This window comes from Idiotropiscis lumnitzeri, chromosome 1 (genome assembly GCF_059441095.1).
Source record: "Idiotropiscis lumnitzeri isolate Australia: NSW breed Sydney's pygmy pipehorse chromosome 1, RoL_Ilum_1.0, whole genome shotgun sequence".
In the NCBI taxonomy this organism is placed as follows: Eukaryota; Metazoa; Chordata; class Actinopteri; order Syngnathiformes; family Syngnathidae; genus Idiotropiscis; species Idiotropiscis lumnitzeri.
In genome coordinates, this window is record NC_142391.1 from 655,001 (window position 1) to 672,218 (window position 17,218).

General features: G+C 44.9%; 1 protein-coding gene across 4 annotated transcripts in view; it reads left to right on the top strand.

Annotated features, from left to right (window-relative positions):
- The window catches only part of mgaa (MAX dimerization protein MGA a), a 42,582-nt gene that overhangs the window by 105 nt on the left and 25,259 nt on the right, over nucleotides 1-17,218 (top strand). For 2 of the 4 annotated variants that reach the window (XM_088308244.1, XM_088308225.1), the window contains exons 1-12: nucleotides 1-487; nucleotides 3,920-5,016; nucleotides 7,470-9,030; nucleotides 10,865-10,976; nucleotides 11,090-11,179; nucleotides 11,498-11,626; nucleotides 12,580-12,702; nucleotides 12,781-13,496; nucleotides 14,977-15,250; nucleotides 16,286-16,425; nucleotides 16,782-16,853; nucleotides 16,923-16,989. The exon at nucleotides 1-487 is cut by the window's left edge. In XM_088308244.1, the coding sequence (XP_088164370.1) occupies nucleotides 3,992-5,016; nucleotides 7,470-9,030; nucleotides 10,865-10,976; nucleotides 11,090-11,179; nucleotides 11,498-11,626; nucleotides 12,580-12,702; nucleotides 12,781-13,496; nucleotides 14,977-15,250; nucleotides 16,286-16,425; nucleotides 16,782-16,853; nucleotides 16,923-16,989 (4,309 nt within the window). In that variant the 5' untranslated portion in view covers nucleotides 1-487; nucleotides 3,920-3,991. Of the gene's footprint in view, nucleotides 488-3,919; nucleotides 5,017-7,469; nucleotides 9,031-10,864; nucleotides 10,977-11,089; nucleotides 11,180-11,497; nucleotides 11,627-12,579; nucleotides 12,703-12,780; nucleotides 13,497-14,976; nucleotides 15,251-16,285; nucleotides 16,426-16,781; nucleotides 16,990-17,218 lie in introns of all 4 variants that reach the window. The other 2 variants (XM_088308234.1, XM_088308217.1) reach the window with 2 other exon arrangements.

The following is a 17,218-nucleotide window of genomic DNA, read 5'->3' on the forward strand; positions in this document are numbered from 1 at the left end:
CTACACGAGGTAGTCGAGTTACTCCAGACCAGTGTACGTCCCATTTGCGGTCCTTCGTCGTCGTCGTTGTTGTTGGAACTATTGCCCCAGCACAAACCCTAGCGAATTTGTTTCGGGGCCAGCCAGCTGTCGGACGACAAGACAACTGTGGGCACGGGGGAGACGGTCCCGGTGGCAGCCACGTCAGACCGAACACGTCAGACCGAGGACGGAGAGGAGCCAGGTGGCGGCCACACGGCGTCAAAATGGCTACCGAGGAGGCTGGGCAGGAACGCATCGTGACGTAGCAGCAACGTACCGATCGACCGACCGAATGATAGACTAACTGACGGCAGCACGCAGCTAGCCTAGACGTGATCGGGACAAGCAAGCAAGCTAGCTAGCAGGCAAGCTAGGAAGCAAGATGTCGACAAGACGCGAACATAGTGGAAAAAACGGCCCTTTAATGGATTGAAGCCACAATGTCCGCGCGGTAGAAGCTTTGAAGGTAATGCGAGTGACGCCACGACAACGCATGGTTTAGTGGAGGTTGTGCTTCAGGCCCAGCTAGCATGCTAGCTTGCCAACATGCTAGCTAGCTATTTAGCCGATTGTTGGTCCTGGTCCTTGATGATACTTGCATCGGATGCAACATTTCCGGCACCATGAAGATAAATAATGCAAATATAAGTGTTACTGTAATGTTAACCAACTTATGAAATAATAAGCTATGAACCGTCCTTAGTTAAGTCGCTGTTTGATCTAAAAATAAAGCACGTCTCTCAGTTTTTTTTGTAAATCTTATCTTTTTTTTTGTAGCTGTGGATGGCAACGTGACAAGATTGCCCCAAATCACAGTTTGTCATACTGTTTGTCAAACAAAGTCCTGGAATGGGACGCCAAGAATATCGACTATCCGGTGATGGGTTCCGGCAAAGTTTTTTGTGTCAGGTGGAGGTTTGGGGAATGGGGCTAGGACTACCTTCTTAGAGATGGTTTATGTGTTATAGTGTCTATTATCTGTTTTTAAAAAAAAAAAACTAACTCGACTTGAAACAGGAGGCTGTAAATAACAAATGTAGCGTCTCGTAGCCGATTTTGAGTTGTTTTGACACGTGTAGTGTGTGACATTCTCAACAATTGGTCGTTTGGCGTCTGGGACACTTCACATGCTCCACGACGAAAGTCAAACATGTTGGAGATTTTGTACATCTTGTCACATTGTGTGACATGTCCCACATTGTCCTTTGATTGGTTCTTCAGTCTTGACCAATAGTACTAGACCAAAGTACCCTCCTACTTATGATGAGAGACGGTACGTAGTGCACATCTACAAACAATCAAAATGGTGAAAGAAAGGAATGGACAGCATGAAGGAAATAGAATAATGGAACAAATGTATTATTCGTGCGAAAAGCAGTGTGGGCAGTCGAATAGGTCATACATACGATTGTTTGCATTTGAGAAGCGTTTGACGTGCTCAATCCATTGTTTTATTTTTTTTGTTTTTGTTGTTTTGTGAAAATTCCACCAGAATGGCTTCCACTTGTCACATTGCTACTGTGAATTTCAATGGTTGTCTGGTGACCAGTCCAGGGTGTACTATTCCTTGTTCAGTGGGTCAGCTGTGAAGTCAACTTGTCACATTTTAGCGCACAAGCTCCAATTGTCTCTAGTCTCAAAATGGCAGCGCGTGTATGAGTTTTCACTTCTACCATGTTAAGGCGTAAACCTTCCAACTTGCTCTGATTAATGTGTATTAATGTTGAGTGCTTCAGGTTCAGCTCAGAGAAATGTCATTTTAAATGTTAAGAACATAATAAACAGTCTCGTTGGCATGCTTTGACATGTTCACAATGTCTGCAATCATGCAGATTTGTTAACAGGTTAGCTTTAGAGTGCCCCCTTGGCGTATGGTGTTCCACAAGCTTCTGTTTTGGGGCCCTTGCTGCCCCTCGGTTCTATCCTATGAAAACATGGAATTTCCTTCCATTGCTCTACGGATGACAGTCAGATCTGAGCAAAAAAGACACTTTCATGTTGAGACCACTTTTGTCTAGTCGAGAGGAAATCCAAATCTGGATTAGGGCTGGGCGATATGACCTAAAATCAATATCGCGATAAATTAAGCAATTTTACCTCGATAACGATAAATGTCCGCCCGTGGACCAAAATCAAAATAAATGCAGGAAATGCATATGAACTGTTTTTTATTGACCAACTGGTACACATTACTTTCAATGGAAAATAAAATTACAAAAAATCATTTGTATAAACATTCCAAATAGCTTGCTTTGCATGACTTGAACAATGTCACAAAGAGCAGGAGAAAAGGGTACCTCACGCAAAATCTTTCCTGCAAATAGATTGCGCCAAGGTGCTGTAATGCCATGTGTGAAGGTCTCGCGGAAACAATATATATAATGCCATGTGCAAAGGAGCTCGTGTGGTCAGCAAATAAAATGGGAAAAAAGTCCATGCAAATAAACGCGTGTGCATCAACGTGAAAATGTGCCGTCTCGAGTACGCTTGTGCCCGGTCGCCACTTGTCGTCTATGTACTGCACAGTCAGGTTCAAACAAGGATCCGTGTTGCGACTCGAGCCGGATGTGGATGCAAAATGCTTGACATGTCTAATCTCCCGTCCCGATGTTGTCCATATCGGGAAGTGCGACAAATATTTTTGTACCTCTTGTCGGCGACTTTAATGAAGCGTTTAAATCCCGTGCGCTCCACTGTAGCTTGAGGCGCTCTATCTTTAGCTAGGCTCTCGCGTCCACCTGAGACGTTCTCTCGTATGGTGTCGCCTCCGTTAATGGGCTGTTGTCACTTGTCCAACCTTGCTTCTCACTTTGAACTTTCAGCCCAGCATGGTTGTGTTGTGGGTGGTGAAAAAGAAAAGGTTGGACGCGCTGTTTCAGGTGCTTACGACGCACTTTGTAGTTCTTGTTCTTTTGCTCAAACGTCGTCTTTATGGAACCCAAAACATTTCCAAACGACAGATGTCGAATTTCTTTTCGGGACAAGCGCGACAGGAACAACTTCAACTAACGTTACTTCGTCTGCAGCCGTGTCAGCCGCTTCAGGATTTGAATCGCCAGCTACGAACGCGTCTTCTGTTTTCTTTTTTTTGTTCAGCTGGGTGGAGTCACGTGACTACAGCCGCTGCAGCCCGTCTTAAAGGGGCATCAACATAGCCGCAGACAGAAAAGACACCGAATTTACCGACATGGGCAAAATGATGTCGGTCAGTGTATTAAATTTCGGTAACGGTAAATTTTCGGTTTATCGCCCAGCCCTAATCTGGATGTTACTTAACTTCTTGATTTTTAACGAAAGGAAGACAGAAGTTCTGGCCCTTTTACGCTCAACCCCGGTGACCTCGGCCCCCTGGCATTTTATCTCAAGCTAACAGTCTCAAACTAGGCTTTTGAACTGGACAGCGATTTAAAATTAAAAGGCAAATCAGTGCCGTTGTTTAATCCATCTTCTTGTATGTTAGGTAGCTGGCTAAAGTGAAGCCCCTCCTTTAAAAACAGTAATCCATGCCTTGACTTGATTACTGTCACGCACTTGACTTTGGAGTCAGCCAGTCCTCCCTCAAGCGCCTCCAACTGGTCCAAAATGCTGCCGCTCCGCTATGAGATGCCCTCCCATTGAATGTTAGGCAAGCCCCGCCCCCTCTCTGCCCGCATTTTTATTCTGTGGCTTTCTACTCAATATGAGACTGTCACTGTTCTGCTCCTCTTCTGATATCTATTGTTTATGTGTTTTGATTTGTGTTCTAATTTCCCACAAATTTATATTACACCATATGGAAAGCGCTTTGTGACAACTCCAGCTGTTCTGAAATGCGCTAGTCGTATTGTATTGTTGGTCTGCATGTCATTCAATAGTCATAATCATCACACTTGGTAAAGTACTTGTGTTTATTTTTCAGGATGTTTTTGTGCGCCCTGGTCAGACAGAAAATGCTAAATGATCCCGTCTCTTAGACGTGTGGGATGCGTCCATGGCATCGAAGGCACAACAGAAAGTGATGGTGTTTGACGATGGCGGGGCGGCCAGCCCTGCAGCCGCTCCAGATGCTGATCATTTGCCTCGTCATTTTGGTCAGGCTGGCCGGTGTGTACGAGGCTCAAATGGAATTTACAAAGACGCCACTATGGCAGCTGAAGACGACATGCAGACAGACGCATCCTGCAGCAGACGCGCTGCCACCAAACCTTCCAGAGGCGATATCCTGACACCTGACAGTACTTGCCGAGGCATCCAAGTGACTTTGGACAACAACAACATGTGGAATGAATTCTTTAGGTGTAACACCGAGATGATTCTGACCAAGCGAGGCTGCAGGATGTTTCCATATTGTCGCTTCCGTATCTCTGGTTTGCAGCCATCCAAGCGATATGTTTTAATGTTGGATGTTCAGCTGGTGGACCAAAGTTGCTACATGTGGACTGGCACCAGCTGGAAGGTGGCCGGGAAGGCAGAACGGCACATGAAAAACTGTCCGTTCGCGCATCCTGAATCGCCTTCCACAGGTCACCACTGGATGCAGAATCCCGTTTCGTTTTACAAACTGAAGCTCACCAGCAACACGGCCGACCAGGAAGGCAATGCTGTACTGCACCCAATGCATCGTTATATGCCCCGTTTGCATGTGGTCCAGACAGAGAAACCTGCTAAAGACATTAAGCTGAATTCCTCAAACGTTGTCACGTTCACATTTCAACAGACTGAGTTCATGGCTGTCAATGCCTACCAGAATTGCCAATTTGCTCAGTTGAAAGTTGACTACAACCCGTTTGCCAAGGGGTTCAGGGAAGACGGTGTCGGTTCACTAGGCCCGAAGCTGAAATCCAACCAGGATGGGACTGTAGCAACCAGTCAGCAGCGACCGTTCAAGAACAGCTTGAAGTCTTTGCTTGCAAATCACAAACCTCGAAGCTTTCTGGACACTAAATCTTCGGGATTGACTTGTGACCAAGATGCATCCTCTGATTCTGCACCCAAAGTTGTGAAGAACAGTACCTGGTAAGAGATTTTTCACTCAGTTTATCTTTTCACATTTCTTTTCAAGATAAAGATTGTATTGTTCACTGTATGTTTGTCACAACAACACATTATTTACTATTCTTAGTAGGGCTGGGCGATATGACCTCAAATTAGGGCTGCACGATATTGGGGAAAAAATGACATTGCGATTTTTGGGGAGGCTGCGATGTACATTGCGATATTAAAACTAGAACAATTTTCACCAGATGACTCAAATAGCTCTGTTTGGGAAGACTTTGCTTTGTTTATTATACAGCTCTGGGATGGCCACTTGAAAGAAATCCGTGCGCCACGGCATTTGATACCTTTTGTCGAGCGTGCCGATCATTTTTTTAAACCTCTCTTTCGTGACGGCGTTGAGTTTCACTTTCACTTTCGCCCCGTGAAAAGTTCTTGCATTCGTGATTTGTCGATGCTGTTTGGACTTATCGTAATGCGTCTGTCATTGTTTTTGGAGTCGATGGTTTTACATCGGGTCCCACTAATGAGTCTGAACTGGTTAAACGGGGGCTCGTAATCGCATTGAAATGGTCGGACAAGTTTGTTGTATGACCTTGTGTTGCAGCCACAACGGCGAGGCACTGTCGGCAGAGGTTTTTTTTGGGTGTTGTATATTCCTTTTTATGGACGAAATAACTCCATATTTCGCCTCTTCTGCTGTCGTTGTCGGTACTAGATAGGGACTGGATGCTTGATGTGGACGGGGTCCTTCGGAGGCTGCGCGCTTGCTAATGACTTGCAAGACAGTCTGTCTAGTCTCTACAATGTAGAGCATATTGTAGCGTGCTGCTTTTATCAAACAAACAAAAAGTTTCCTTGTTCTAAAAAAAAACAAAAGACAAAGCACGTCCTACGATGTGACTATTGCGCATGCGCACATCGCAATCGCGATGTTAAAACCGCATATCATGCAGGCCTACCACAAATCAATATGGCGATAAATTGGGCAATTTTACCTCGATAACAATAAATGCACAATAAATTCCCCCCGTGGACCAAAATCAAAATAAATGCAGGAAATGCATATTAACTGCTTTTTTTATTGACCAACTGGTACACATTAGTTTGAAAAATAAAAGTACACAAATCATTTGTATAAACATTCCAAATAGTTTGCTTTGATTGACTTCAACAATGTCACAAAGAACAGGAGAGAAAGGGTTCCTCTCGTAAAATCTTTTTCTGCAAATAGATTGCGCCAAGATGCTGTCATGATATGTGCAAAGCCCTAGATTGGTGTGGTCTCGCGGAAACAATATATATAATGCCAAATAAAAAAATGCTCAATAAAATGAAAAAAAAAGCCAAATAAACGCGTGTGCATCATCTGGAAAATGTGCCGTCTCGAGTACGCTGGTGCGCGGTCGCCACTTGTCGTCTATGTAATGCACAGTCAGGCTCAAACAGGGATCCATGTTGCGACCCGACCACAAGTCGGATGTGGATGCAAAATGCTCGACATGTGTCCGCTCCCGTCCCGATGTAGTCCATATCGGGAATTACGGTTTGCGACAAATATTTTCGTACCTCTAGTCGGGGACTTTAATGAAGCGTTTAAATCCCGTGCGCTCCACTGTAACTAGAGGAGCTCTATCTTTAGCTAGGCTCTCGCGTCCACCTCTGAGACGTTCTCTCGGATGGTGTCGCCTCCGTTAATGGGCTGTTGTCACTTGTCCAAACTTGCTCCTCACTTTGAACTTTTAGCCCAGCATGGTTGTGTTGTGGGTGGTGAAAAAGAAAAGGTTGGACGCGCTGCTTACGACGCACTTTGTAGTTAGTGTTCTTTTGCTCAAACGTTGTCTTTGTGGAACCCAAAACATTTCCAAACGACAGATGTCGAATTTCTTTTCGGGACAAGCGCGACAGGAACAACTTCAACTAACGTTACTTCGTCTGCAGCCGTGTCAGCTAAGACCGCGTCGTCTGTTTTCTTTTTTATTTAGATGGGTGCAGTCGCGTGACGACACGCGCTGTAGCCGTCTTAAAGGGGCATAAACATCGCCGCAGACATAAAAGACTTATCTTTTCTTTTTTTCTTTTTTTAGACACAGAATTTACCGACATGGGCAAAATTATGTCGGCCATTGTAATAAATTTCGGTAGCGGTAAATTTTTGGTTTATCACCCAGCCCTAATTCTGAGCTTGAGTTATCGTTGCACTCCATGTTGCTTGCTTCAGATGCTGGTTGCTTTGGCAAAGTGACCCATTATGGAAATGCGAATGTTTTGATGCTTGGTTGATCTGCACTGTGATTTGGCATAGATCAGGTGAAACATTCACAAGGTACCTTTTGAACAGGCCGTCTTGGTTCTGGTTCTGACACCATGGTCTTTTGACTTGATTGACAGGCACTAGTGATTGTTTGTTCTCTTGTTACTACCATCTTGTAAGTTCTAAATAAATCAAGTCCTTCTATTGTTTCCTTTGGCAGCAACTCACGGCCAGCAGAACGATTAATTGGGGATCTCATTCGAGAGGCGCACATTTCCTTGACAAGATGCAGTGTGGACTCTTTAAGTACCTCAAAAAGACTGAAGCAAACCAACACTCAAACTACTGCAGGAAAAGCCACAAGCCAAGATATTCACAAAGCAGACACGCAGTCGACCAAGTCCTCCAGTGAACCTCCACCGCAGGGAAAGACGACTGCTGTCCAGGGAGTGGTTGTTTCTGAGCCTAAATGTCAGGCCGAAGTCCAGCTAATGCCTAGTGTCAAACGTCCTCTTCCTCTGCCGGCCTTGGCTCTGTTCTTGAAAAAGCATTCCACTAAGACCAAGACGGTCAAGTGCAAGTTGGAATCTTCCTCCACACAAGTTCCTGCAGAGGTCCAAACCGGAACAAGGACAGCTTCTTCTCATCAGAATGTCAACTCAACATCTAACGTGAAACTTGAAAACCAGGATTCTACCCCCAGGCAATCAGACAAATTGACTGCAGATGTCTTGGGAAATCAATCTTCTCAACGTATCTCTAGTCTTTCCTTTAAAGATACTGTGGCTTCTCTGGAACCAAGACGATTAAAAACCTCACACCCTGAGGTCGCAAAACTAGTGTTTGCCGAGGTTGATGAGCCACTTGGTAACCACAAGACTTTAGTTCGTTCAGCTCTGACTACCTCATCTTTGTCTTCTGTGTTGTCTCCGCCGTTGAACACTGAATTAGATGCTCCCAGTGTGTCAACCACCAACCCCTCAGTGTCCAAGTCAGGTAACTTTCTTCCTGACTCGCCCTGTTCCCCTTTTGGCTTTGAGTCTCTGTCCCCCGTGAGTTCACCGGAGCCACTACCTTCTCTACCTGCCACCTTTGCTTTAGATCTCGACCAGGGGTCCGCCAAGCCTCCTGAAAATTCACCACCAAGCAAAGACTCTGGCCCATCTGTCTTTAAGTGGCATACAGTGTTACCTCCCCCTGAGCCCTACGTCGACCCTTCCTTCGAAGTGTTCCAGCCCACATCACAGAGACTTTCACTGGAGTCGTCCTTGTTGCCTTCCCAATCTCCAGCCAATGATCCATCCCAGTCTCCTGCCCTGATCCATTCGGATCCCCCAAATGTTGATTCGTTTTCCTTTCAAGAGAGCGAACAGTCGCTGCCTTTCCCAGGAGAACTCTCCCCCCTTGCACTTCCGTTGATTCTCTCGCCAACATTTTCCCCTTTGGATGGTGACGCTTTGTCCCCTACGCCTTCCATTGCAGACCTAGTCCACTTTTTTTCTACGGAGGAGCATCTCGGAATTGGAGTGGAGTTTCCAAACACTGATTTGCTGACACTGTCCTGTCCGGCTGATGTTTCTGCAGAAACTAATCGATCAGCTCCTCCTGCTTGCGTCCAAACAATCCCATCCCCTAAACAATTAAAAAGCAAATGGAAGGCTCGTCGGCGAAAACCCGCCATATCTGATTTGGAACCGAAGACGGATGACTCTGCCTACACGACCATGAAGCCTAACCTGGAAGAAGTTGAGGAGCAGCTCTTTATCTCCTTCACGTCCAAGGTAGCTAGTGCATTCACACAACCATGTTCAGTTTGTCACCAAGATGCTTCTTAGTTACCAAGTTGACGTCACATCCAGTGGCCCCCCTCTAAAGACTTGGATAAAATGACCAGGACCATTTAGTGACTTCCCATGAAGAGCTTATGAGCCAGTCTCCAGTTTATGAACCTCTTGGTTCCAAAGCGTCGTTCACAACCAAAGTGTTTTATCAGCCAGTAGTAGGTATGCAACACTAATTTGACGTCATTCCATCGCTAATGGCTATTTTAGCCATGCACTTTTGATCAGCGGCAACCATTATTGTCAAATGTAAAGCAACAATTCTGAGTGGACTCCTCAGCCAAAATGGAAGTTCTAGGCACGTGCTAAAAAATGTTAACAGCCTAGTGTTTGAGATTATATTCCAGTGTACACTTGACAAAAAAAAAAGTGAGCCGCTATTAATATTAAAATCAATAAAACTTGTTGTCGGCGACGCAGTGCCGAGGTTGCTGATTCTGTGTTTGCGAGAGGCGAGTCTCTTTGCAACTGACATTCTAGTCACGTTGTTACCAAAGGTAATTTCTCTTTAGCCAGGTTGTATTGACTGGCCAGAACAGATACGTGAGCCAGCATAGCACAATCAGTCAAGTCAAAACGTCTGCCTTGTTCTTCTTAGATTTTAACATTTTCTCTGTGAAGTGTTCAAAAATCGCATTCCAAACTAAAGCAAAAGAATCATATCAGTATGAAGATGACAATTTCCTTTGGTACTCATCTTTATAATTGCACATCATAATGAATTTGAACTAACTTGGCAATCGGCACGATTTTCCATAAACAAAACAAAACTGATTGAATCAGAGAAAGTTTTGGTTTGACAAATCGAATTATTACATTTAAAAAAAAAAAAAATCCTTGAATCGTATCGCGACTCATTTTATGAGGCACGTACAGCAGCACATATAAAATTCTTTTACGTTGCTGATGAGTCGTTGTTTCTCGGATTTTTTTGTTGTTGTTGCATCTTAATAAATGTGACAAAGCTACTGCCGCACCATATTGAAACGAATCCTGAGCCGTTAAATTGTTACCTTTGCACAGCCTTACTGGCTTCTGATTGATCTTTTACCGTTTGTTTGAGTAGCGTAACGATCACAGAAAATATGCCAGCGTGCTGTAGCTAACTGCTGTGCCAACCCGGCCTTGTTGGCGGGGGGCCACCTTCCCACCAGAGGGAATGTATTGACATTGAAAATAAGTCCAAACTTGTTCAATACTTGAGGTTGACTTTTTTTTTTTTTTCGTGCGTGTGTGTAAATGTCAAATCATGTACTCTCATAACATTTTGGTTTTTTTTAGGAGAGGGCAGGAAGCCCCCAAAAATATATCTTTTTAACCACCGAAAGGCTACTCTCAGTTGTCTTGTAACAATTTTATGTTGCTGTGTGCAGCACAGTCTAACTTTGAAATCGCTTGACAAATTTGCCCCTCCTAGCTTAGCATCGCCCTAGGCACGCAGCTCTAAGGTGGCGTTTGCATCCGTGGTAATAATTTCATGAGTAATAATGAAGTCATGAATAGCGTAGCACAATGGCTGATTATCATTGGAAAGCTGAGATCATTCTTTTAATTACGCCAAAACCTAATTTGTGAAAAACGAGTTTCCCTGTCCTGTTCTACGTTCATCTTGTGAAAGCTTTTTTAGTCTTTGTAATTTTGTTCCTTCTCGGAAAACTGACGCAACTGACAAATGTGCATTGATGACTTTCTTTCAAGTGGCCTGAACCTTGTCATCCGTAAACGAAAAAACAATTGAGGGCGCAAACAACAAAGTAGATATTTTCCATTTTAGGAGGCTCTACAACTTCATATCGCCGACAGCAAAGAGGAAGAAGCAAACAGCCAGCTCGTGTCGTCAGCATCGGATGTTCAGCTGCAGCAACCAACTGAAGATCACGCCTTTGGTAAATCTTCATTTGCTGCATGTGAATCCAGTGGAACAGCCGTGGCTCGAGTCCATCGTTTATTCTTTGCGCTAAGCTCGCGGCTTCCTCTTTTGCCTTTTTATTCTCACTAGGTGAGTTAATTGCCTCCTTTGAGGAAGTTCTCGTCAAGGACATGAAGATGATGAAGCACCAGCAGATCATCCACCCGGTCCTACAGGAGGGTCAGAATCTATCTTTTTCTTGCTCCGAGAGCTACACAATGCTAACAAAGTTGAATTTTGTTAGCCAAATAGCATAAGTGCGCGAAACATTCTTAAATGACTGTAACCTTACCTAAAAAGAAATGACTGACTGCTTGCTAAATGATTATTTATTCATTTTTTATGTCTGTAGATTCTGTCAGCCAGCAAAGGTTCAACTGAGACAACTGGGCTCTTGTTTGTTGTTTGTTTGCTGTGTTGTTGTTTTTTTTTTGTCTTAACGATTTGGCCACATTCACTTGAACATGTACAACAACGCAGTCATGTTGTGTTGTTCAGTTGGACTGAAGATGAATTTGCTGGACGCCAGTCTGTCCATCGACCTGCAGTACTTGGGCGTCTGTCTGCCCATCCCCCCTCCTGGAGTCACCGTGGAACCCCCGAGCCAGGAGCTGCCACCATTGCACAGTGAGTCACAGAGTTGAAGGTGACGAATGCTTGCGATGTTAGCGAATTGCCGGAGTCCTCAAACTTTCTGACAAACGTTGGTGGAAATCGCCCCTCAGGTGAGTGACTTTAAAACATTTTCTTTGGCAACTGTTGTGGCTTGATTTCACTTCAAGCAACATAAATAAACAAAATCAAAACATGTTAACGGCAAGACTTGGAGACTCGTTCTTTCCTTGATCACAACCACGTAGCGTACCGAGCTTGAGTCACTTTTAGGAACAGGAAAATCGCGGGGAAAAAAGGGCAGAGCTTGGCTGGCGTCTCTCACCGCCTTACCTCCGTGGTGGGGGTGGCCAAACGAGGATTGGTTGCACCAGCAAGACAGACGACATGTTCAATATGAAGTCATGTCATCAATTTTGAACATCTGACGGACCACACTCTAACAATTTCGTCCCGTCCCGTCAACGAAAAGTCATGTACGTCACGTCACTTTTTCATCATCAAAGACCCATGTTTTGCTCGTCATCGTCTCGTTATCGTCGAGGGGAAAAAAAGGGGGCGTTACTGAAATATTTTGGTCAACGTTGACAAAAACAACACCGGTAGGAACCAAGGTCACGTGGTCTCGAGCATCGGCGAAATGAAAAGGTCTTACGACTGTTGGCAAATGTTTCAAACTGTTTTGCAAACTCCTGCCACCGTTAGCGAAACAAAGGATTCGCAAGGATTCTTTGCGACGAGCAAAACGTATTTTTGGACAAGTATAACTCATTGCAAAAATGTTTGGCACATTTTACGATGCCTGACGAAGCCCAAAATCTGAAAATGTTCGCAAGCGTTGGTAACTTTGGCGATTAGCGCAAAGCTGTTTGGACTTTGGTTATCCTGGTCCGCATGCCAACCAGAACGGCTGTCCAGCAGGGAGTGTAATGCCGTTGTTCAACACTCATCTCTTTGTGTTTTTCCAGGCACTTCTGGATCGTTTGTGTCCAGAACCGGTAAGACTACAGATATGACGCAGATTAAAGGTTGGAGAGAAAAATTCAGTCCATCGGAACCCTCAGAAGCTCCTTCACCTTCTAAGGCCAAAGGTGACGACGACATTGTCACGTATTCGACTTGAGCGTGTTTGTCGAGTGTTGCCTTACATGGAGTTGTTCCATTGGCAGCGTCTGTCGGCTTGGAGCAGCCCAAGAAGAACTTGTCGGCGTTCTGCAGCGACATGCTGGATCTCTACCTAGAGAGCGAGGCCAAGCTGATCGACCAACACGTGACCAGCTTCTCTCAGCCGCCTCCGGATTCTCTGCCCGTCTACGAGCTTCCCGCTAGCAGCAGCAGCTATGTGCGCACACTCGGCAGCGTCCTCAAGAAGCAAAGCGCCACCTCGCCCACCTCGAACCTTATCACCGGGTTCGTCCCGCCCTCCAAGCGAGCCAAAGCCTCGCTTAGGCAGATTAAGACTTCCAGGAAAGTTGAAAGGCACCCGAAGAGTTCCAAACCTCCAACTTGTCCCGGTACTGCAGCATCCTTTCCATCAAGTCCGGCTTTGAGAGACACCCTCCAGCCACCGGAACCCCTCCCAGAACCTCCAAAACCAAAGAAAACTCCGCCCACGGTCTTTCCAGTGGCTGGCACTCTTTTACCTTCTCCTGCTCAGTCTCCTCCTCCGGAGAGGAGGAAGAGATTCAAACATAAGACGGCCCCCGTGCAGTCGAACTCTGAAGTGGGTGGCTCCGACCGATCGAGTTCCCCAAAACCGCCACTGACCCGAGGCCTGCTGAGGCAGAAAGACCTGGAGGACGGCGCCGTGTGGGGTGGGCATCCTCGCAACTACATCACGGAGGAGAGGGCCTCCATATCGCTGACTTCGCTTTTCACCTTGAAGGTATCCATGGTTCAACATTTTGAGTTCTGGGGAAACGTTTCCAATGACCCCCCTTCTACAGCCTCGCCAATTAGAAAGAACCACTGCGCGAATAACTTTATTTTCAGCCGAAACATTCATGACCTTAAGACTCATCCCGCTGTCGCTTTGACTGCCTCGACGCAGATGGTGAACGATCTCGAGGTGAATGTTAACTTTCCATCTGTTTGTTCGTGTTGGATCTCCGCAAAACGCGTGAAAATTCAAAAGTAGAGCCGGGCAACGATTACATTTTTTAATCGCAATCAATCGGATGAGGTCTTTATGATTAATCACGATTCATTGCAACGTTATCCACAAATTCCCAACAATTCTGAAGTCGTACTTTCATTTTAAATGCATAACCATAGCATTGAAAGTGACATACCATTTATTTGCCTAACGCTTGTGTATCCCCAATTAACTTTTCGTGGGAAAAAGGGATCTTGGTCATATTTTCTACCGTTCCTAAAAATGATCTCAGGAATACACAGTTGATGGTTAGGTTTCACCTGTTTGCTTCATCTATGAGGTTAATTACTGCCTGCCAGAACTTGCATCCTCTTTGTTTGCATGGGAAAGGGGAAACCTGTGGAAATTCAAATGCAAATGTGCACAACTAACGTTTTAAATTGTGAATAATTCACCGAATGAAATCCAGTCCTGAAAAGTGCAAACTTTTTTTTTTTTTGCAAATCAAGCACAAACGTTTGTTTCTTTGACTCAACGATCACGATTAGTAATGACGCACCGTGTTCGAAAGGCCGCATTGTTTAGCGATGTGTAGTTTTGAGCTCTTTAATGCTATTAATGCAAATGAGTTTTTTTGCTGTCAAACTGTGAGTGGTCTTTAAACGCATCTTGAGTACAATGCAGTCGGCGAGTGCCTTTATTTTGTTTTTCTTTTGCTTCTGTCAATGCATTCATCTCCTCTTACAAAATAAGTAAATTAATAAATGAATCAATCAATCATTACGTGTTCTCTTACAGGAGACCGCCATCTGTACCTTGCCACTTAAATCTCATCCCTCTGGAAACATCCCACTTTCTTGCTCCTTTTCCTTTCATATCATCTTTGATTACTTAATTCACTCTGGCCACGTCATTGAAACCGATTTAATGGTAAAAAACAAATGGCAAAATGCGCTTCGCTTTCCACCCGTTTCTCCTTCATTCATTATGCGCTCTCCCACAATCAGAAGTTGCAGTTATTTTTTTTTTTTTCACTTTCTTCTTCACGAATGTACCCAATGCAAGTCAGTACGCACAGTTGGTAGTGGCGCTGTTGACATGTTCTGTGGCTTTTTTTTTTTTTTTTTGTCGCACGACGATAGATTCGCGGGCCAGACTAAAGTCCACCTCTGGCCTTGCTTAATCAAACCCTTTTTTTTTTTTTTTAAATTTGATCACCTTGAGTCCATGTGATATGTTTTCCTGACACACTCCGTCTGATTCCTGGCAGGGTTTCGTAAGTGACAACCCAACCGCCCCCATCCAGCTGACTCCCAGGCCGGAGCCGGCATGCCTCAACGACTTCTGCCGCCTGGGCTGCGTCTGCTCCAGCTTGGCCCACACGGTTCGGGTCAGCCACTGCGGGCGGCCGCAGTGCATGCTGGGTTGCAGCTGCCTGAAGCAGAAGGTGGTTCTGCTCAAGAACCTGGACGGCTCCGACTCCAGTCCCTCTAGCCATGGCAGCGGTAAAAAGAAGAAGAGAAAGAGGATGAAGATGGCTTACAGTAAGTCAGTGCTTCTCAAATAGTGTGGCGGGACCCCCTGAGAGGGGGGGGGGGGGTTGCAGCTGACCCTGGGCAACATGCTTTTTTACCTGCCTTACTACAGTAAAGTGTAATTGCACATCCACTCCAGTAGTTGGCGGTGGAGCTCTCCTTGGCCATTGTGCGCCCCATGTATGAAGTCTCCGGTGTAGGTTTTGCAACGAAAATGCTATTATTTATAGTTGTGGGGGAGCGCAACGTGAGTGCAGGTGGATCCATGTTGTTCTTTGGCAAAAAAGTGCGGAAAAAAAACAACTGAATTAGCTCACGATAACAGTTGAAAAAATATGGACATGTCCAGAGAAGAGATGGTAAATATATTGGCAGAAGGGTGCTGAGTGTCCAAATGACAGGCAAGGGCTCTAGAGGGAGACCAAAGAGGAGGTTTTTGGATGTCGTTAAAGAGGACATGAAAGTAGTTGGGGTGAGAGCAGAGGATGCAGAGGACGGGGTTAGGGGCGACCCCTGAAGGGAAAAGCCAAAAGGAAAAGAAGAAAAACAATATGCCTTACCTCTCCATGTTTTTCAGGTTGGAAACTGAAATTTTGAATGCTGGAAGCTGGTGTTTTTTTTTAATTTATTTATTTTTTATTTCCAGACAACAATGGACGGACCCCCAGTTTCATGTTCCTCAGTGTTACTTATCTCATGTTTTATCCTTAATAACCTCAAGATATAAATTAAGTCTATCATGATCTCAACCATGGTTGGCTTTGTGTGAAATGCGCTACATAAATTGTATTTTTCTTCTTAAATTTCATGTCATCAGCTGAGGTTGAAAAAGTAACAGGCCTTTTTTTTAGTGAGTAGGGAGTAGAAAACACTCTACAAAAGAATTCCAAAAATGGGTGCTCAATTGTAGAATTAAATGGAAATATATTAGCAAAAAAAAAAAAAAAAAATCTATTCAAGTGAAGACGCTTGGAAAATTGACACTACATAACAAGTGCAGCACATTGTGCTTGGTTAACGCTGATGTTTGTTTCCCAACTTCAGTGCTCAAGGAAGCCGACAGCGTCTCTCAGCCTGCCGAACGCATCCGGGCGCTCTGGAACCGGGACAACGGGGACTCAGACCTGGAGGCGACGCACATCCCAGAAGCTTCCTCACTTTCATCCTGCACTGCCTTGTCAAAGGTGATAATTCATCTGACGTCATTCCGCCTTGAAAAGCGTTGGGAATGTCTTGAGCTCGGAGTTTGTATGAAGTTTGATTTATCTTGTCTTTGTTTTCAAGAAGCAATGCACAGCAATATTAGCCGTAAATGGGTGACACACTTACTCCTGCCCCACATGTTCCAGTTTCTCAGTTTGTCCTGGCATTCATGTTATCAATGGGTGCCAAACAGTCCTACGGGACCCTGTGGGACTCCACTTAAGAGCACAGGCCGGTTACTTGTCTGTTTAAACTGAACCCTGAGCTGGGATCAACATAAATCGGAATTAATGAGTAAAACAATGAATGATAAAAATACAATTCACGTTACGCTTAGAAGGCGAGAATGGACGCCAGCAGCTGTGCCCGAGTGAGAAGATTTGTGGGAAAGTCCGGAACAACGCAGCAGGTAAGTTGTGACTTGATCAAGAATTTCACGCACCAAACCTCCAGTGACTTGACCTCCATCGTCTTCCAGAAACCAAACGGGAAGCCCAAACGTTGCAAGATGAAGAGCGGCAAAACACTCAGAACTTTGCATCCGGGTAAGTTTCTCCGGTTTTAGTGTGTTAACATTTTTAGATGAATTAGAATTGAGGGGAAATCTTACGGTGAGGTTAACAATGCCCAAGGCAGGCAAATTAATTGGGTATGGGACTTATTTAAAGAAGAGGAGACGGACAGAATTGGATGCTTACAAAAGGAACTTGGGACATTAGAAAAAATAAATAAAGGTATAGGGAGACCACCATGATTAGGGAGCAAATCCTTGGG